Below are 20,537 nucleotides of genomic sequence, written 5' to 3' on the forward strand. Positions count from 1 at the left end.
CGGGTCGGACTCCCTCCAACAGGAAGTCCAGACTCGGCTGGTCCAGAAGGTTCTGGTTCTGAATCAACAGCTGGGCCCACAGGGACCACCCGGTCGTGACCTCTGACCTCTGATCAGAACCAGCACTGGGAACCGGATCACCATGACGACAGACCGACCCCAGGGTCACTTCCTGTTTGGTTTGCTGGATCAGAACCAGAACTCCTGATGAACCAGCCAGCACCGAGGTTCTGCTGCTGGTTCTGGTCCCACTGATCCTCTCTGGGTCGGGAGGTTCTGGCCCGGTTTCAGGTGTTGAAACGTTTGTTTCCGTCTGAGTCATTCAGTCGGACTCACCTGTGGATGGGATGTGTCCATGGTGCGTTCAGGGCCCTCAGGTAAACTCACCTGCTCCATGATGCGTTCAGGGCCCTCAGGTAAACTCACCTGCTCCGTGGTGCGTTCAGGGCCTCCAGATGTGTGACTGGGTCAGACAGTGTGAGCTTTAAGCTAATAATGTTGGTAACTGTAAATATAAAACTATTAATTTATTCAGTTATATTTTAGATAATTATTCATACTGATCGATTCTATATTTGTATTATTGATTCAGAATCAATGAGAACTAAAATAAATAAATCAGTAAACTGGTCGGGTCTGACGGCAGATAAAATAAAATAAAATAAAATAAACCGTTTAAACCCAAACCGACCGGCTGAGGATCAAAAAGACGCTTTTATTATGAAATGCGGCATTTTATTTTGAAAAACGGAAACGCCGTCACCCCCGACGGCTTCCGCCGCCTCAGCCCCAGTTGGTCAGCTGACCGTCGGTCGGTCTGCTGACTGTCAAACAACCGAAACCGACTGTGAGCTGGACTCGGAACCTCCAGGGCTTCCAGAACCGTTTGGACCCGCCTGGTGGAGCTCCGAACCCCGCACTGGTTCCGGTTCCCTGTGCCCGGCAGGAGGCCCGATCTCCGGCCTGAACACACCCGCCTCTCCCCGCCGTCGTTTCCGCCGGGAGGCCGGTCAGCTGGTCGCCGTCCGACCGGAGCCAGAGCGACCCGAGGCGGCCTGCCAGCCCCGCGTCGCCCCGGAGCAGCATGGCCCCGCTGGATGTGGCCCTGCAGGGCCTCTCGGTGTTCGGCCTGGTTCTGTTCGCGGTTCTGTGGCTCATGCACCTCATGTCCATCATCTATGTGTGAGTAACCGCTGGGCTAGCAGCTAACAGCTAGCAGCTAACAGCTAGCAGCTAGCTGCTAGCAACTAGCTGCGGATCAATGCAATGTCTGTGCTGGGTGTTCGTTACCGGACCCGGGCCAGAACCGCCCCAGCGGGCTCCCAGGGCTCCGCGGCTCCAGGGACCCAGTCGGGCTTGAGTCGGTTCTGTGAGGAGGTCAGATTGGGCTTTGAATCGGTTCGAGCTTCGGAACCGGCGACGCTCATTTTGAAAAGCTGATGTTTGTTTTGGTTCAGTTTGCGGTAAAGGCTTAGTTACTCATCTGTGACGTCATCATCCTGCGGTTCGGTACCGGCCTCCTCAACGGATTTGACGCTCATTGCGCAAACCTGCAGGGGCGGAGGTTCCGGTTTCGGAGGTTCCGGTGACGGTGGGTTGTCCTCTGGGCCGAACCCGGTGGTTCTGACTGGTTCTGGACGCCGAGCAGCCGGAAGGAGTTTTGTTCCGAGTTCCTACCTGCAGACGGTTGCTGTCATGTGTATCCATGGCAACAAGGTGTAGAGCATCTCCATGGATACAGAGAGTAGGGGCCTCAGCAGCGGCTGATGACGTCAGTGAGCCGTCAGCACGTCAGAGGCGCCTTGAGAGTCGTTGCGGTACTGACTGCTGCAGCAACATTTCAGCAGGTGGTCTGATCACCATGGCAACGTGTTTACCTGCAGGAAGCTGAGAGAGCGGCTTCCTGCATCACTTCCTGCTGCTTCGGTCTTCCCACATTCCTCCTGGACTTTAAGGAGGTCAGAGGTCACAGCGGCTCCAGCAGGTGGCGTTGTTCTCCCCCAGCCGCAGGAAGTGAAGCGTCCAGCTTCCTGTTGAAGGTCATCTGTAGGCTGAGACCCAGAGCGACCCAGCAGAGCCCAGTAGAACCTGTACTGGTGGTTCTGAACAGCTGGTGGTGGGATCGGCAAGTTCTGATTAGCGTTAGCTGGTTCATGTTAGCATTAAGATGCTTTTCCAGGCTAGCATAGCTTCACTGGTAGCTAGGCTAACTCCTGTTAGCACAACTTGAACACGGCAGTAGTGTTTTCCAGCGTCCAATCAGATCGATTAGAACACAAACTCACCGAGAGAAGCCGTTAGCAGCTGTTAGCGGCTGTTGCTGTTAGCAGCTGTTAGCGGCTGCTGCTGTTAGCGGCTGTAGCTGCGCGTCAGATTTACAGGCGTACCAGAAACACACGAGTACAAAGGTTCCTGCTCAGGAATGTGGAATATTTAGCAAAAAAAAAAAAAAAAAAAGTGTCTGGTGTTAGACTCTGGTGTTAATGTGTGACCTATTGTTGACCCCTGACCTCTGTGTTCCAGGCGTCTCCACCTCCACAGGAAGAGGTCGGAGGTCAAGCAGCCGTTTGCTCAGGTCCTGGGCGTTTCTCTGCTGAAGCCGCTGAAGGGCGTCGACCCCAACCTGATCTCCAACCTGGAGACCTTCTTCACCCTGGACTACCCCAAGGTCAGCGCCTGACCCCTGACCCCCACACTAACCTCACCCACCACCAGGTGGCTGCTGAGGTTCCTCCACACTGAACTAACAGGAAGTTAGCATTTGATGTTTCCTGTTGTCTTGCTGGTTCCTGAACCGGCGTCAGAACCAGCTGGACCTCTTAACGAGGAGCCTTAACGAGCTGGCTCTGGTCCTCAGGTGTGTGTGTGTGTGTGTGTGTGTGTGTGTGTGTGTTTCAGTACGAGATCCTGCTGTGTGTCCAGGACCAGGACGACCCAGCTGTGGACGTCTGCAAGAAGCTGCTGGGAAAGTATCCCAACGTCGACGCCGGACTGTTCATCGGTGAGTCCAGAGGCGCTGCCTGGACGTCCCACACGGTCACCATATCCCATGATTCATTGCGGGTCCGTGGTATTCCAGTATGGCCGTGACGTTTCGGGGCGTCTGCTGGGAGTGGAAGCTAAACACCAACGTCATTCAGACGGATGAAATGTTTGATTTATTCCTGATCAAATCGGTTTGATTGGGTGAAGTTGAGTTTTATTTATAATAATAAATCTGGAGAAATCATGAATAGTCATGTCACGGTTGCTAGGCAACAACATGAGTTACGCTGAGGTGGGCGGGGACCAGTGAGGTGAGGCAGGTGAGGCAGGTGAGGCAGAGCCCAGCAATAATATATAATAATTAGGTTATTTATATGTTGCTGTATCCACCCTGTGGTTTGGACTATAAACTTTATTTAAGATCATCGTTTCTTCTAAATCTGCGTTTTGAATGTCCAGCAGCTCAGCAGGTGAGGTGGGCGGAGCCTCACCTGGACCGGCTGCCACTCGATGCTCCTCCTGTCTGCATGTCGATGTGAAAAGGATGAAAACATTTCATGTCTGAACCGTTTCCATCACGTAGCTCATGTATTGAATGAACTGAGTTTCTATCGTCACCAACTGTGTGACATCAGAAACTAGCTAGGAGAAACAGGAGCTAGCTAGCCAGGCAGAACAGACTGGAGGGGAGGCAGGCAGTTCTCTGGCCTCATGGCAGGGGGCGCTCATGATGCAGGCATTGGGCTCCACAGCTGCAGAGGGAGACGCAGCGAGCTAGCCGTGGGGCTAGCCATGGAGCTAACTAGCCATGGAGCTAGCTAGCCATGGAGCTAGCCATGGAGCTAGCTAGCCATGGAGCTAACTAGCCATGGAGCTAGCCATGGAGCTAGCTAGCCATGGAGCTAGCCATGGAGCTAACTAGCCATGGAGCTAGCCATGGAGCTAGCTAGCCATGGAGCTAGCCATGGAGCGAGCCATGGAGCTAGCTAGCCATGGAGCTAGCCATGGAGCTAGCCATGGAGCTAGCCATGGAGCTAGCGAGCCATGGAGCTAGCCATGGAGCTAGCCATGGAGCTAGCCATGGAGCGAGCTAGCCATGGAGCTAGCCATGGAGCGAGCTAGCCATGTAGCTAACTAGCCATGGAGCTAACTAGCCATGGAGCTAGCCATGGAGCTAGCCATGGAGCTAACGAGCCATGGGGCTGACTAGCCATGGAGCTAACGAGCCATGGGGCTAGCTAGCCATGGAGCTAGCCATGTAGCTAGCGAGCCATGGAGCTAACTAGCCATGGAGCTAACTAGCCATGGAGCTAGCTAGCCATGGAGCTAACGAGCCATGGAGCTAGCCATGGAGCTAACTAGCCATGGAGCTAGCTAGCCATGGAGCTAGCCATGGAGCTAGCTAGCCATGGAGCTAGCTAGCCATGGAGCTAGCCATGGAGCTAGCTAGCCATGGAGCTAGCCATGGAGCTAGCTAGCCATGGAGCTAGCCATGGAGCTAACTAGCCATGGAGCTAGCTAGCCATGGAGCTAGCCATGGAGCTAGCTAGCCATGGAGCTAGCCATGGAGCTAGCCATGGAGCTAGCTAGCCATGGAGCTAGCCATGGAGCGAGCTAGCCATGGAGCTAGCCATGGAGCTAACTAGCCATGGAGCTAGCCATGGAGCGAGCTAGCCATGGGGCTAACTAGCTATGGAGCTAGATAGCCATGGGACTAGCTAGCCATGGAGCTAGCCATGGAGCTAACGAGCCATGGGGCTAACTAGCCATGGAGCTAACTAGCCATGGAGCTAGCCAGCCATGGAGCTAGCCATGGAGCTAGCCATGGAGCTAGCTAGCCATGGAGCTAACTAGCCATGGAGCTAGCCAGCCATGGAGCTAGCGAGCCATGGAGCTAACTAGCCATGGAGCTAACTAGCCATGGAGCTAGCCATGGAACTAGCCATGGAGCTAACGAGCCATGGAGCTAGCCATGGAGCTAGCTAGCCATGGAGCTATCTAGCTAGCCATGGAGCTAGCCATGGAGCTAACGAGCCATGGAGCTAGCCATGGAGCTAACTAGCCATGGAGCTAGCCAAGTGCAGCAATCACTTATTAATGATGACAAATAAACATTGAGCCTCAAACCACAGCATCAGACTGAATGTTCTGCTCTCTGTGTGGGAAATACTTCTGTGTTTTTTTGTGGCGTTGTTGTCGGTTGCTATGGCAACGAGTCTGTGTGTAGCTGCGCTGAAAGACGTGGTTGTGAGTTGTTCTTCTCTCCCTTTGCTCAGCACGACATTAATAATATCTACATGTCCAAGTTTGACCGAGTCATCAGATTTATTGTACGGCGGCGGCTCAGGGTGGCATGAGGAAGAATCGACTGTTTGCCCTCCAGCGATGGCCGCCAGGCGCGAAATGTCCTCATGGACACGGTAACATGCAGGTGTCTATATAGTCTGATGGTCACTCAGTCAGGGCCTCACCAGGGTGAAGGTGGACATGTCCAGATTCACAGCTTTTCTCTTCCTGCCGTCTTTTATTCGTGAAGGACGCAGACACAGCTGAGGACTTCCTGCTTCCTGCTTCCTGTTGCTTGTTTCCTGGTATCTCTGCCCTCATCGCTCTTCCTCTTCCTCAGGTGGGAAGAAGGTCGGGATCAACCCCAAGATCAACAACCTGATGCCTGGATACGAAGCAGCCAAGTACGGACTGGTGTGGATCTGTGACAGCGGCATCCGAGGTCAGAACCGGAACCAGAACCAGAACCAGAGAGAGACTCTGTGTGGAGTCAGAGGAACCTTCTGATGAAGTTCTGTCGGAGACATGGTGGTCGGACCCGGCTGGGTCCAGGTGTGGGTCAGGCTCCGCCTCCAGCAGCTTGTGACTCCGCCCCCTTGTGTCCCACAGTGAAACCTGACACTCTGACCGACCTAACCAATCAGATGACGGAGAAGGTGGGTCTGGTCCACGGGCTGCCGTACGTCGCCGACCGTCAAGGCTTCGCCGCCACACTGGAGCAGGTGAGGTCACAGGGTCAGAGGTCAGCGGGCCTAGCAGCGGGGCCCGACGCTGACCGCCGCCGCCGTCCTGTGCAGGTATACTTCGGGACGTCTCACCCCCGCTCCTACATCTCGGCCAACGTGACGGGGATCAAGTGCGTGACGGGAATGTCGTGTCTGATGCGGAAGGACGTTCTGGACCAGGCGGGGGGTCTGGTGGCCTTCGCCCAGTACATCGCCGAGGATTACTTCATGGCCAAGGCCATCGCCGACAGGTTAGCACTGGGGCTAGCAGTAGCATGTTAGCAGTGGCATGTTACCATTGGCATGTCAGCTTTAACACCTCAGCATTAGGATATTAGCATTAGCACGTGGGTGTTGGCATGTTAGCATTAGAATGTTGATATTAGCATGTTTGCATTAGAGCGTTAATATTAGTGTTGATATTAGCATGCTATTACCACATTTGAATGATCATGTTGGCATTAGCAGATTGGCAATAGCATGTTAGCATTAGCATATTGGCATTAGCATGTTGGCATTAGACTATTGATATTAGCATGTTGGCATTAGAATGTTGATATTGGCATGTTTGCATTAGGGTGTTGATATTAGCATGCTATTACCACATTTGAATTAGCATGTTAGCATTAGCATATTGGCAATAGCATGTTAACATTAGCATATTGGCATTAGCATGTTGCCATTAGACCATTGATATTAGCATGTTGGCATTAGAACGTTATTAGCATGTTGTCATTAGCATGTTAATATCAGCATATTGGCATTAGCATGTTGGCATTTGAACGTTATTGGCATGTTATTAGCATGTTAGCATTAGCATGTTGGTATTAAAACTTTATTAGCATATTGGCATTAGCATGTTGCCATTAGACCATTGATATTAGCATGTTGGCATTAGAACATTATTAGCATGTTGGCATTTGAACGTTATTAGCATGTTATCGTTAACATGTTGGCATTAGAACTTTATTAGCATGTTGGCATTTGAACGTTATTGGCATGTTATTAGCATGTTAGCATTAGCATGTTGGTATTAAAACTTTATTAGCATATTGGCATTAGCATGTTGCCATTAGACCATTGATATTAGCCTGTTGGCATTAGAACTTTATTAGCATGTTGGCATTGGAACGTTGATATTAGCATGTTGGCATTAGAACTTTATTAGCATGTTGGCATTGGAACGTTGATATTAGCATGTTGGCACTGTAACGTTGATATTAGCATGTTGGCATTAGCATGTTGGCATTAGAACGTTGATATTAGCATGTTGGCACTGTAACGTTGATATTAGCACGCGCTTCAGCCCTCTTGCTTCGTCCTCAGAGGATGGAAGTTCTCCATGGCGACGCAGGTGGCGCTGCAGAACTCCGGCTCCTACTCCATTGGACTGTTCCAGTCCCGTATGATCAGGTGAGCGGCAGGCCGGCGCCTGATTGGCCGCGTGTCCGTGGCGGCATGCTAATACATGTTCTGAACCAGGTGGACCAAGCTGCGCATCAACATGGTTCCCGCCACCGTCCTGGAGCCCATCTCTGAGTGCTTCCTGTCCAGCCTCATCATCGGCTGGGCCGCACACCACGTCTTCAGGTACGGCCAATCTCGGGGCGGGGGCGGGGCTTGGAGCTGGAGGCTCTCTTTTCTGATTGGTCCGTGTGCTGCAGGTGGGACATGATGGTCTTCTTCATGTGCCACTGCCTCGCCTGGTTCATCGCCGACTACATACAGCTGACGGGAGTCCAGGTGGGTCAAAGGTCAAAGAGTGTTGGCGTTGTGACGGGCTGGTTGACTGATGACCTTCCCCGCAGGGCGGCGCCCTGAGCTTCTCCAAGCTGGACTTCGCCGTGGCGTGGTTCATCAGGGAGTCCATGTCGGTGCAGATCTTCCTGTCGGCGCTGTGGGACCCCACCATCAGCTGGAGAACGGGTCGGTACCGGCTCCGCTGCGGCGGCACGGCCGAGGAGATCCTGGATGTGTAGTTACCATGGTTACCAGAGACTGACGGTTTTACATGAGGCGCAGTGTGTGTGTGTGTGTCTGTGTGTGTGTTTTTTAACTATTTATGTTTCTGTCGGTGCTAAAAATAAAACGAGTCGATCACAGCGCAGCACCGAAGAACGACACACCTGAGCTCTGATCAGCCAATCAGGACAGAGTACCAGCCACTCTGGCTTCTCATTGGTCCTCACTGCTTTTTAACTTCCAGGAAATCAAGAGCAGCAACAAGACTTTTACTTTGAAATCCACGGGGAGTCTGACGCACTTCTAATCAGCTGATGTGGTTTACAGCGCCCCCTGGCGGCCAATCAGAGGCCAGCAGCGCTGTTGATTAAGTGATGCCTTTATTCTGAAGGTCCAAACATTTCAACAGAACCGGACCAAGACGAGGCGACACATTTCTCTGCAGCCCGTCATGCTGTGTGTGTGTGTGTGTGTGTGTGTGTGTGTGTGTGTGTGTGTGTGTGTGTGTGTGTGTGTGTGTGTGTGTGTGTGTGTGTGTGTGTGTGTGTGTGTGTGTGCGCGCGCGCTCAGCCTCGGGCGTTTGGTGATGACATCATCAGCTGTCGGATGAACCCCGTCTGAATGTTTGAGTGTTTTTGTACGTTTTGTTTCTCATTGTTACAAAACACCTGCTGTAAACGGACCAATCACGGACCAGGACAATAATCCGTTTCCAGCGATCGCGCTGTGATTGGCCCACGGGAGGGGCTGTGGGCGGGACTTTGACAGACGCACGGCAGCCATTGGTTGTAAGATGTATTTATTTATTCATGCTCCAACTTCCTGTCACACCTTCAGAATAAATAAAGATTTAACAAACTTTGTGTTGGAGTCCAGACTGACCCCCCCCCCCTCCTCACCCCCCTCATGCAACAAGGCCCCGCCCACAATGATGTCACATCCATCAGACGCATTCACCAAGTTTCAAAATAAAAGCCCAGCAGGCTGAGACATTGAACGGTAGTGAAATAAAATCGTTTTCACGTAAATATTTGACAGTTTTTATTAAAACTAAAAGCTTTTAGTGTTTAATAAGAAATAATTCTGCCGTCCGGTTCTGGTCCCACCGGGCCTGACCAGAACCTGACGGGAAGTGATGTCATAATGGGAACAGGTCGCCAGAATTTAAAGGCACAGAAACGTTGGCTTGGTTTTTAACCCCTCCAGACAGGGAAGTGGTGCTGACCTTTGACCCCTGAGCCGGCCAGATGGATCGTTGGCTCAGGTTTCAACATGTGAACTCACACACACACACACACACACACAAGTGGGCGGGGCTTCCACAGCGTCACGTTACACAGTATAAATAGAGCCGACGTTAAAAACCTCCCCGAACAGCAGAAACACACAAAGCGCCCCCTACAGGCCGTAAGAAAATCTGAAAAATAAGGCACAACAGACGGAGAGCCCGGACATCCACAGCAGGAATAATGATGACGACGATGAAGAGTTCAAACAAAACGGTTCCAGCAGGAACCGGAACATCCGGTTCTCCCGGTCCTGACTCCATTACCCACAATGCTCCGCTGCCGCCGCTCGAGAATGTGCTCAGGAACGTCCGTAGCCATGGCGACGAGGCCCGGCCAGGCCGCCCCCCTCAGCGCGGGCCGCAGGGAGGCCCTGCCGTCCGATTGGCCGCCGGGCGGCGGGGGGGCGGGGTCAGATGGTGGACTTGGAGAAGGAGACGCGGAGGTGCTGGTTGTGGTCCAGCTGCTGGTCGTGGAGGGCGATCAGCGCCTCCACCGCCTCCTCCACCGACGCCAGCTGCAGCAGCGCCATCTTCCTGTCCTTCCTGGGGATCACAGGAAGTGACATCACCTCTCATGAACAAGACACAGCAAGACTGGAAGCTGTACGTACTGGAAGAACTTGAAGGCCTTGACAGCGAAACCTCTGGAGGAGAACAGGTCCTTCAGGGCGTCTTCGCCCACCGACGACCTGGACACACACGGGAAGACGGTCCTCACAATGCACCAAAAACACACACAAAGACGGTCCTCACAATGCACCAAAAACACACACACAGGAAGACGGTCCTCACAATGCACCAAAAACACACACACAGGAAGACGGTCCTCACAATGCACCAAAAACACACACACAGGAAGACGGTCCTCACAATGCACCAAAAACACACACACGGGAAGACGGTCCTCAGAATGCACCAAAAACACACACACAGGAAGACGGTCCTCACAATGCACCAAAAACACACACAGGAAGACGGTCCTCACAACGCACCAAAAACACACACAGGAAGACGGTCCTCACAATGCACCAAAAACACACACACAGGAAGACGGTCCTCACAATGCACCAAAAACACACACACACAGGAAGACGGTCCTCACAATGCACCAAAAACACACACACACAGGAAGACGGTCCCCACAATGCACCAAAAACACACACACACAGGAAGACGGTCCTCACAATGCACCAAAAACACACACACACAGGAAGACGGTCCTCACAATGCACCAAAAACACACACACACAGGAAGACGGTCCCCACAATGCACCAAAAACACACACACAGGAAGACGGTCCTCACAATGCACCAAAAACACACACACAGGAAGACGGTCCCCACAATGCACCAAAAACACACACACAGGAAGACGGTCCCCACAATGCACCAAAAACACACACACAGGAAGACGGTCCTCACAATGCACCAAAAACACACACACAGGAAGACGGTCCCCACAATGCACCAAAAACACACACACAGGAAGACGGTCCTCACAATGCACCAAAAACACACACACAGGAAGACGGTCCTCACAATGCACCAAAAACACACACACAGGAAGACGGTCCTCACAATGCACCAAAAACACACACACAGGAAGACGGTCCTCACAATGCACCAAAAACACACACACTGTGAGGACGAGACAACAGACAGGAAGTGGGCGGGGCCAGCAGACAGGAAGTGGGCGGGGCCCAGTAAGTGGGTGGGGCCCAGCAGACAGGAAGTGGGCGGGACCAGCAGGCAGGAAGTGGGCGGGACCAGCAGGCAGGAAGTGGGCGGGGCCAGCAGAAGGAAGTGGGCGGGGCCCAGCAGAAGGAAGTGGGCGGGGCCCAGTAAGTGGGCGGGCCCAGCAGACTGGAAGTGGGTGGGGCCAGCAGACATTAAGTGTGCGGGGCCAACAGGCAGGAAGTGGGCGGGGCCCAGTAAGTGACTGGAAGTGGGTGGGGCCCAGCAGGCAGGAAGTGGGTGGGGCCCAGTAAGTGGGCGGGACCAGCAGACAGGAAGTGGGCGGGCCCAGCAGACAGGAAGTGGGCGGGGCCAGCAGACAGGAAGTGGGCGGGGCCCAGTAAGTGACAGGAAGTGGGCGGGGCCAGCAGACAGGAAGTGGGCGGGGCCAGCAGACAGGAAGTGGGCGGGGCCAGCAGACTGGAAGTGGGCGGGGCCAGCAGACAGGAAGTGGGCGGGGCCCAGTAAGTGACAGGAAGTGGGCGGGCCCAGCAGACTGGAAGTGGGCGGGGCCAGCAGACAGGAAGTGGGCGGGGCCCAGTAAGTGACAGGAAGTGGGCGTGCCCAGCAAACAGGAAGTGGGCGGGGCCAGCAGAAGTAAGTGGGCGGGCCCAGCAGACAGGAAGTGGGCGGGCCCAGCAGAAGGAAGTGGGCGGGCCCAGCAGACAGGAAGTGGGCGGGCCCAGCAGACAGGAAGTGGGCGGGCCCAGCAGACAGGAAGTGGGCGGGTCCAACTGACAGGAAGTGGGCGGGGCCAACTGGCAGGAAGTGGGCGGGCCCAGCAGACAGGAAGTGGGCGGGCCCAGCAGACAGGAAGTGGGCGGGGGCCAGCAGACAGGAAGTGGGCGGGGCCTTACGGGATGTTGGACAGGTGCAGCGTCGCTGACGGAGGGAAGATGTTGTTGAAGTTCTTGGAGCCGGGCTTCTTGAAGCGGTGGAGGGCGGAGCCTGAGAAGTCCTGCGTCAGCGTCTGCTCCTCTGGCCCCGCCCCCCCGCGCGGCAGCTGCACCACCGGGTGCTTGGACAGCGTCACCCGGATCACGTTTCCATGGAGACGCTGGCCGTTCAGGTGGCTCATCGCTGCAGGGGACAAATAAATAAATATTATTACATGTTGAAAGAATTCAAACATATTTACAAAACTATAAACATATTCTGAGCCGGTTCTGACCCAGCTGCGCCTGCGTGGCGTCGCTCATCTGGACCAGCGCGTTCTCCTTCTTGTTGAACAGGATCTTGACCCGCTGGACGTCGCCGTAAACCCCTGAAACACACAGATCGCAGGTCAGGCTCCCCCTGCTGGCCGCAGCCGGGACGGCGGCCGCCAGACTCACCGAACAGGACGAAGAGGCAGTGGGGGGAAACTCTCTGTGGACACAAACACACGCAGGTCAGAGCGCCGCGCCGCCATTGGTCAGCCGCTGCGGCGCCGCGTGACCTCTCACCTCCGGGTCCAGGTTGGACACCAGCAGCACCGAGTGGCCCGCAGGGGGCGCCACCTGCAGCGCCATGCGAGGAGGGGACATCAGCGAGCCGGGGACGGGGAGACCTGGGGACGCAGCACAGTGACACCTGGTGGCTCGGACGACAAACTGCAGCTAACTGCTAAACCAGTGGCGTCATGGCGTCTGATTGCAGGTGATCGAAGCCCCGCCCACCTGCAGGTCATGCGACTCACCCGCGTGCTGGTGGAAGGAGGGCGGGAACGCCGCGGCTCCGTATGGCGGCAGAGCTACACCTGAAACACACACAGGTGGAGCAGAAGCCCCGCCCACAGACAGTCAGAACAGAGCGGGACGCCTGCTGGCCGGGCAGGGAAGTGCGGCGGCGGGCTCCACCCACCGAAGGCGGCGGCGCCGGCGCCGGCCGGGTCCAGCTCTCCGCTGGGCAGGTCGGCTCTGGTGAAGTCGCGGCTCTTGTCGTTGTTGTACTTGACGTTGAGCGCGCTCAGTTTGGAGAAGTCGATGCGCAGCGTGCAGCAGCCGTTGTAGATGTTCTGGCCGTCCAGGGACTGAAACACAGCAGGCGGTTGGTGGGCGGCGCCCCCTGCAGGCCGGACGCCCGCTCTACGTGCGTCGGTGTGACTCACCGCCTTGGCGTGCTGAGCGCTGGCGGCGTCGCTGAACTGCAGCAGAGCCTGGAACTGGTTGTTCCTGGTGAAGGTGATGATCTTCAGGACGGAGCCGAACTTACTGAAGATCTGAGCAGGTAAACGAGCAAATAAAGACGTAAACAAACAAACAACCTGTCCGGCTGCGGCGGCGCAGCGGCCTGCCGACCTGCTGCAGGACCTCCAGGGTCACCGGGTAGAACAGGTTCTCCACGATGATCCTCAGAACCGCGCTGGGCGCCGGGATTAAGCCCCGCCCCTCTGGCGACACCAGGCTCCCAGAATGCACTGCTGCCGTGCTGATGGCCTGCAGCGCCCTCTGCTGGTACGGAGACAGATTACTAGCTGAGGCTCCGCCCACTCTGTCGCTCACAATGCAGTGGGCGGGGCCTGAGAGGCTCCTCTTCACCTGATTGGTCAGATTGTCAGTCTTCAGCTCTCTGTGGGTGGAGTACTGAATGAAGACTGGCTGGTTCCTGATGGTGGGCGGGGCTGAGGCGTAGTAGTTCACCATGGTAACGGCTGCTTCCTCTGACGCCATCTCAACAAACGCCTGAAAAAAAAAAGATTCATCAATGGAAACCAGATCAATTATTATTATTATTATTATTATTATTATTACAATCCTTCAGTAAAAACAGGACGGGTCCACTGGGACCAGTTACCTGGTTTTGGTCCACTGGGACCAGTTACCTAGTTTTGGGTCCACTGGGACCAGTTACCTGGTTTTGGTCCACTGGGTCCACTAGGACCAGTTACCTGGTTTTGGTCCACTGGGACCAGTTACCTGGTTTTGGGTCCACTGGGACCAGTTACCTGGTTTTGGGTCCAATGGGACCAGTTACCTGGTTTTGGGTCCAGTGGGACCAGTTACCTGGTTTTGGGTCCAGTGGGACCAGTTACCTGGTTTTGGGTCCAGTGGGACCAGTTACCTGGTTTTGGGTCCAGTGGGACCAGTTACCTGGTTTTGGGTCCAGTGGGACCAGTTACCTGGTTTTGGGTCCAGTGGGACCAGTTACCTGGTTTTGGCTCTAATGGGACCAGTTACCTGGTTTTGGGTCCAGTGGGACCAGTTACCTGGTTTTGGGTCCAGTGGGACCAGTTACCTGGTTTTGGGTCCAGTGGGACCAGTTACCTGGTTTTGGCTCTAATGGGACCAGTTACCTGGTTTTGGGTCCAGTGGGACCAGTTACCTGGTTTTGGGTCCAGTGGGACCAGTTACCTGGTTTTGGGTCCAGTGGGACCAGTTACCTGGTTTTGGGTCCACTGGGACCAGTTACCTGGTTTTGGGTCCACTGGGACCAGTTACCTGGTTTTGGGTCCACTGGGACCAGTTACCTGGTTTTGGGTCCACTGGGACCAGTTACCTGGTTTTGGGTCCACTGGGACCAGTTACCTGGTTTTGGGTCCACTGGGACCAGTTACCTGGTTTTGGGTCCACTGGGACCAGTTACCTGGTTTTGGGTCCACTGGGACCAGTTACCTGGTTTTGGGTCCACTGGGACCAGTTACCTGGTTTTGGGTCCAGTGGGACCAGTTACCTGGTTTTGGGTCCAATGGGACCAGTTACCTGGTTTTGGGTCCAGTGGGACCAGTTACCTGGTTTTGGGTCCAGTGGGACCAGTTACCTGGTTTTGGGTCCAGTGGGACCAGTTACCTGGTTTTGGGTCCAGTGGGACCAGTTACCTGGTTTTGGGTCCAGTGGGACCAGTTACCTGGTTTTGGGTCCAGTGGGACCAGTTACCTGGTTTTGGCTCTAATGGGACCAGTTACCTGGTTTTGGGTCCAGTGGGACCAGTTACCTGGTTTTGGGTCCAGTGGGACCAGTTACCTGGTTTTGGGTCCAGTGGGACCAGTTACCTGGTTTTGGCTCTAATGGGACCAGTTACCTGGTTTTGGGTCCAGTGGGACCAGTTACCTGGTTTTGGGTCTAATGGGACCAGTTACCTGGTTTTGGGTCCAATGGGACCAGTTACCTGGTTTTGGGTCCACTGGGACCAGTTACCTGGTTTTGGGTCTAATGGGACCAGTTACCTGGTTTTGGGTCCAGGGGGACCAGTTACCTGGTTTTGGGTCCAGGGGGACCAGTTACCTGGTTTTGGGTCTAATGGGACCAGTTACCTGGTTTTGGGTCTAATGGGACCAGTTACCTGGTTTTGGGTCCAGTGGGACCAGTTACCTGGTTTTGGCTCTAATGGGACCAGTTACCTGGTTTTGGGTCCAGTGGGACCAGTTACCTGGTTTTGGGTCTAATGGGACCAGTTACCTGGTTTTGGGTCTAATGGGACCAGTTACCTGGTTTTGGGTCCAGTGGGACCAGTTACCTGGTTTTGGGTCCAGTGGGACCAGTTACCTGGTTTTGGGTCCAGTGGGACCAGTTACCTGGTTTTGGGTCCAGTGGGACCAGTTACCTGGTTTTGGGTCTAATGGGACCAGTTACCTGGTTTTGGGTCTAATGGGACCAGTTACCTGGTTTTGGGTCTAATGGGACCAGTTACCTGGTTTTGGGTCTAATGGGACCAGTTACCTGGTTTTGGGTCCAGTGGGACCAGTTACCTGGTTTTGGGTCCAGTGGGACCAGTTACCTGGTTTTGGGTCTAATGGGACCAGTTACCTGGTTTTGGGTCCAGTGGGACCAGTTACCTGGTTTTGGGTCCAGTGGGACCAGTTACCTGGTTTTGGGTCTAATGGGACCAGTTACCTGGTTTTGGGTCCAGTGGGACCAGTTACCTGGTTTTGGGTCTAATGGGACCAGTTACCTGGTTTTGGGTCCAGTGGGACCAGTTACCTGGTTTTGGGTCCAGTGGGACCAGTTACCTGGTTTTGGGTCCAGTGGGACCAGTTACCTGGTTTTGGGTCCAATGGGACCAGTTACCTGGTTTTGGGTCTAATGGGACCAGTTACCTGGTTTTGGGTCTAATGGGACCAGTTACCTGGTTTTGGGTCTAATGGGACCAGTTACCTGGTTTTGGGTCCAGTGGGACCAGTTACCTGGTTTTGGGTCCAGTGGGACCAGTTACCTGGTTTTGGGTCTAATGGGACCAGTTACCTGGTTTTGGGTCCAGTGGGACCAGTTACCTGGTTTTGGCTCTAATGGGACCAGTTACCTGGTTTTGGGTCCAGTGGGACCAGTTACCTGGTTTTGGGTCCAGTGGGACCAGTTACCTGGTTTTGGGTCCAGTTACCTGGTTTTGGGTCCAGTGGGACCAGTTACCTGGTTTTGGGTCCAGTGGGACCAGTTACCTGGTTTTGGGTCCACTGGGACCAGTTACCTGGTTTTGGGTCCAGTGGGACCAGTTACCTGGTTTTGGGTCCAGTGGGACCAGTTACCTGGTTTTGGGTCCAGTGGGACCAGTTACCTGGTTTTGGGTCCAGTGGGACCAGTTACCTGGTTTTGGGTCCAGTGGGACCAGTTACCTGGTTTTGGGTCCAGTGGGACCAGTTACCTGGTTTTGGCTCTAATGGGACCAGTTACCTGGTTTTGGGTCTAATGGGACCAGTTACCTGGTTTTGGGTCCAGTGGGACCAGTTACCTGGTTTTGGGTCTAATGGGTCCAGTTACCTGGTTTTGGGTCCAGTTACCTGGTTTTTGGTCCTCAGTGTGATCAGTTTGGAGACTCTGCCGAAGGGAAGTGCCAGGTCGACCACTTCCTGTTCAGAGGTGTCAGCAGGAAGCTGCCGCAGGTGCAGCACTGGAGACGGGACGCACTGAGCGCGCTCAGAAACACACAGCCTATCAGTGCCATCCACTGGAAACAAAGTAACAGGTGAGGAGACACCTGACGGTGAGGACAGCGTCCCAGAGGACAGGAGGAGGCTGGAGATGGACGACTCACCTGTGGACAGGTGGGCGGAGCTCATGTTCTCACAGAAACCAACAGGTGATCTGAGCCTTGACTCCTGCAGGTAAACAGACATACAGGTGAGTCATCGACTGGATCAGCAGGAGAACTTCAGTCGGGTTCTGATCGGGTTCTGATCAGGCAGGTAATCCTGCTTCCTGGACCAGACTTGTCTGGGTCGATGGGGATCCGGTTCGGCTCATCAGAACCGGCAGAAGTGGGTTTGGACCCACCAGGTGACCAGGTGACTGAGACCTAACAGAACCTCCAGAACCAGAACCGGCCCCGCTCCCTGCAGCAGCTCACCTGGTCGAGGCGGAGACTCCGCCCACACGGGTCGGAACCACTTTATCCACCTGCTACCTGTTAATGAGCCGACCCACAGAGAGGTTCCGGTTCAGTTCTGTGGTCCTGGAGAACGTTCTTTAACAATCAGGTCCGAACCGGAACCGGAACCAGGTAGAGGTTATGAACCCAGTCAGGTCAGAAACCTCCAGAACCCGGATGGTTTCTGTCCAACTGGGTCAAACTGGTTTGACTGGAACCCAGTTACATCTATAGTCTCATCTTAGGGCGAAGCATCGCGAGATTTCAAGCCAGTCAACCCAACACTGTTCTCCGAACTCCGAACCGAGAAAGGAGCGCGAGCGCCAGCAGGGCCAGGTAAACAACAGCAGGTAAACAACAGCGGAACCAGGAGGGGGAGGGGGGGCTGCAGGTGGGGCTCATCCAGCGGGAAGCACGAGACGCGGGGTTCGGAAAGGTTCGGGAAGGTTCGGAAAGGTTCGGGACGGGCCCTGATCTCACCGGTCCATGGTCCGAGAGGAGGAGGAGGATGAGGATGATGATGAGGAGGAAGAAGAGCTGATTTGGTCCGCGAGCCTCAGCCGCTGCCACAGAGACCCGCGAGCTCACTTCCTGGTTGGTGACGTCACTGGACAACATGGCGGCGGGTGGACACGCCTCAGTATCAAAAATAAAGAATCAGAAAAATGCAAAATATCTATTGAAATAAAGAAGCTAATTAAATGTTAATGAAAAGAAAACATTGAGTTTAACATATAAAACAAAAACAATAAATTAAATGTAAATAAAATAAATTATAATTCTATGAAATATTTTAACAAAATTACATTTTATTGAAATGTACTGTATAGAAAACAAAAATAAATAATGAAAAAAATGGAGCATTTTTTTCATAAACGATGAATTTCACATTAAAATATGTACAAATATTTCACATAAATATTAAAAAGAAAAAAACAGAAGCAGCTAAAGTATATTAAAGATAAATTTGAAGCTAAACACGAAAATCATTTTGAGAGAAAAAGATCAAATTCAACACAAGCAGTTAAAAAACTAATTAAATAATTTACAGGCAAAAACAGATAAGAAATAAAATGGATAAAATTATAAGTTTTGAAATTAAATTGACTAAAAAACAAGAAATAAGCAAAATAAATACAAATACATGAAGCCAGAGCAAGAATTAAGTAATACAGTAAATAAATACTAAATGTACAGAAATGCTGTTTGTGTCACTTTAGTTTCACGTCATTTTTTATATTTCTATGTGTTTGTAAAAGTGCTTCTGCTTGAAATGTATAATTTAGTAATTATCTACATTCATAATTTTCTTTTAGTCCTTAAAATTCCAGATTTTGCTGATAATTTTCTATGTTTCTTCGTCAGATTAAAACCAGCTGCTGTTTTTATTCAGCTCATTTCTCGGATTTTATATTAAAACTTAAAAACGAGGAAGAACAGGATAAAATCAGCCCGTTGTGGTGTCAAGAGAATTTTTTTTTTGACCTTTTGACCTTTTGGTAACATGGAACAAAAGATTAAGACTTTAAATGTGGATAATATTTGCAAAAGATCTGCTGGAGAAAATAAAAAATGAGTGATTTATGGGACCCTCTAGACCAGTGGTGTCAAACTCATTTTTATTTTGGGCCGAATCAAAAATCTGAACGTTCTTAAAGGGCCGGTTGCACCAGAATCTATTGATAAAACCAATAAAACTGTTAAAATATCAATAAATAGCTGTTCCTCTGGGATTTGTGATTATTTTAGTGTTTATTTTTGCAATCAAAATGACAGATTTTGTGGTGAATATTAAGAAATATTTGTAATCGTTATTCTTTTACAATATTTACACTAATGTATGATGTCAAATGTGACTATCACTCGTCATATCGGTTACGGATTCAACGTTTTTGACCAATTTTGAGAAAATTAGCAGTAAAATCAGGAAAAAATTTGGAAATTTGTTGATTTTGTGTGATTTTTGCAGATTTGTGAAAAACTGGACGGACTTATTGATGTAATTTGGAGTCCAGAGGGCCACATAAAAAGCTGCGGCGGGCCAGATTTGGCCCCCGGGCCTTGTGTTTGACACCTGTGCTCTAGATGAAGATCTGGATAAAATGAAGAGAAGCGCTGCAGGTCGGAGCTGATGTACCTCCACCGCTTCGGTGTGTCAGAGGTCAAAGGTCACACAGCAGCAGTTTGTAAAGGGTAGCAGAGTCACGTCTGGAGGATGTGAAGGAAGCAAGAGGGAAAAGAAACGATCCAGATTAAAACGACTAAAAATAAAAGCAGCAGTTAAAAATGTGAAGGAACAGAAAACGAACGGAGCCAAAATACACAGTAGAGCGAAGAACAGGAGGAAATATCAGAATATCAATAGAGAAACTAATATTATTCTGTTATCAAACTGAAGATTAAAATAATGGTGAGGAGCTGAAAGGTTTGGGGCGAAATCAGGTCATATTACAATGGACGCTGGAAGTTTAATCTCTAACTGACAGGAACTTAAAGTTTTTATTGAACAACAACCAGAAACTATTTGTGTTCAGGAAACCTGGATAAAAACAAGATTAGATTCTGAGATTAAAGGAGGAAATATTTATAAAGTGAAGGAGAAAATATCAGGTTTCAGGGAAAGAAGTGAATATAAAGTAACTGAAATATGGGAAGAATTTAAAATACGTTTTTATAATCCATGTAAAACTGATGATAATGAGAGATGAAGGTCAAATGTCAATATTGGCAACAACATTTAGTAAAAGTCAGATAATATTAGTGAAGAAAAGATAAAAACAAATTAATTTATTACAGCGTTGAAGAAACTAATAATTTGTTGAATGTTGATTTGACAAAAACCAAATGAATTAAAATACAGCAGCAGGTATAATTTTACAATTATATCATAAAATATGATAAAATTATAACTGAACTGGAATCAACAGCTAAAATACAAACAAACCCAGAAAATCTATGAAAATAGTGGAAACATGATTAATAATCGGCTAATATATCATTTAAATGATAAAAGATAAATATGGAGGAGTAAAAATGATCCAACATCTGAAAATAAAAGTATTATTTATTAAAATAGATAAATCATAAGATCTGATGAGAGTCGAGCCGATTTAATTATACAAGTTTCACATTAAAGGGAAAATATTTAAATGGTTAAAGATTTTTTAACAGACTGGAAAATATAAAGTAGGAAATGGGAGGAGAATAATTATGATTATTGTTCTAAATTATGATAAATGACGAATTTAAGGACATGAGATGTTCAGTGTTAGATGTTT

General features: G+C 51.3%; 2 protein-coding genes across 4 annotated transcripts; one reads left to right on the forward strand and one right to left on the reverse strand.

Annotated features, from left to right (window-relative positions):
• Positions 1-759: 759 nt before the first annotated feature.
• ugcg (UDP-glucose ceramide glucosyltransferase) lies at positions 760-8,821 on the forward strand. The gene is made up of 10 exons (XM_008402613.3): positions 760-1,182; positions 2,524-2,668; positions 2,899-3,001; positions 5,612-5,713; positions 5,881-5,993; positions 6,069-6,247; positions 7,323-7,409; positions 7,479-7,586; positions 7,661-7,739; positions 7,805-8,821. The coding sequence occupies exons 1-10, from the start codon at positions 1,085-1,087 to the stop codon at positions 7,973-7,975; spliced, it is 1,185 nt and encodes a 394-aa protein (XP_008400835.1). The 5' UTR covers positions 760-1,084; the 3' UTR covers positions 7,976-8,821.
• On the reverse strand, positions 8,741-17,915 carry LOC103460447 (polypyrimidine tract-binding protein 3). Of its 3 annotated transcripts, none has more exons than XM_081613240.1 (14): positions 17,740-17,915; positions 16,927-16,990; positions 16,673-16,839; positions 13,500-13,643; positions 13,260-13,412; positions 13,070-13,180; positions 12,823-12,991; positions 12,659-12,718; positions 12,426-12,529; positions 12,315-12,348; positions 12,152-12,244; positions 11,838-12,060; positions 9,858-9,935; positions 8,741-9,789 (listed from the first exon to the last, which is right to left on the reverse strand). In XM_081613240.1, exons 1-14 carry the CDS (start codon positions 17,875-17,877, stop codon positions 9,657-9,659), a joined length of 1,671 nt encoding a protein of 556 aa, XP_081469366.1. In that variant the 5' UTR covers positions 17,878-17,915; the 3' UTR covers positions 8,741-9,656. The 3 variants fall into 3 exon arrangements, with proteins under 3 accessions (XP_081469366.1, XP_081469367.1, XP_081469365.1); XM_081613241.1 differs by having other exon boundaries at positions 13,260-13,409; positions 17,740-17,912; XM_081613239.1 differs by having other exon boundaries at positions 13,260-13,643; positions 17,740-17,914.
• Between the last annotated feature and the right edge of the window lie 2,622 nt (positions 17,916-20,537).

Source organism: Poecilia reticulata, chromosome 12 (assembly GCF_904066995.2).
Source record: "Poecilia reticulata chromosome 12, P_reticulata-male-v2, whole genome shotgun sequence".
NCBI lineage: Eukaryota > Metazoa > Chordata > Actinopteri > Cyprinodontiformes > Poeciliidae > Poecilia > Poecilia reticulata.

Excerpts from the sequence above, each read along its gene's own strand:
- ugcg (XM_008402613.3), top strand. The coding sequence starts at position 1,085 with ATGGCCCCGCTGGATGTGGCCCTGCAGGGCCTCTCGGTGTTCGGCCTG. Across the intron at positions 5,994-6,068 it reads TCGCCGCCACACTGGAGCAG|GTATACTTCGGGACGTCTCA; the intron begins GTGAGGTCACAG and ends CGTCCTGTGCAG. Across the intron at positions 7,740-7,804 it reads TACAGCTGACGGGAGTCCAG|GGCGGCGCCCTGAGCTTCTC; the intron begins GTGGGTCAAAGG and ends CCTTCCCCGCAG.
- LOC103460447 (XM_081613239.1), bottom strand. The coding sequence starts at position 17,877 with ATGTTGTCCAGTGACGTCACCAACCAGGAAGTGAGCTCGCGGGTCTCT. Across the intron at positions 12,719-12,822 it reads CGCCGGCGCCGCCGCCTTCG|GTGTAGCTCTGCCGCCATAC; the intron begins GTGGGTGGAGCC and ends TGTGTGTTTCAG. Across the intron at positions 9,790-9,857 it reads AAGGCCTTCAAGTTCTTCCA|GAAGGACAGGAAGATGGCGC; the intron begins GTACGTACAGCT and ends TGTGATCCCCAG.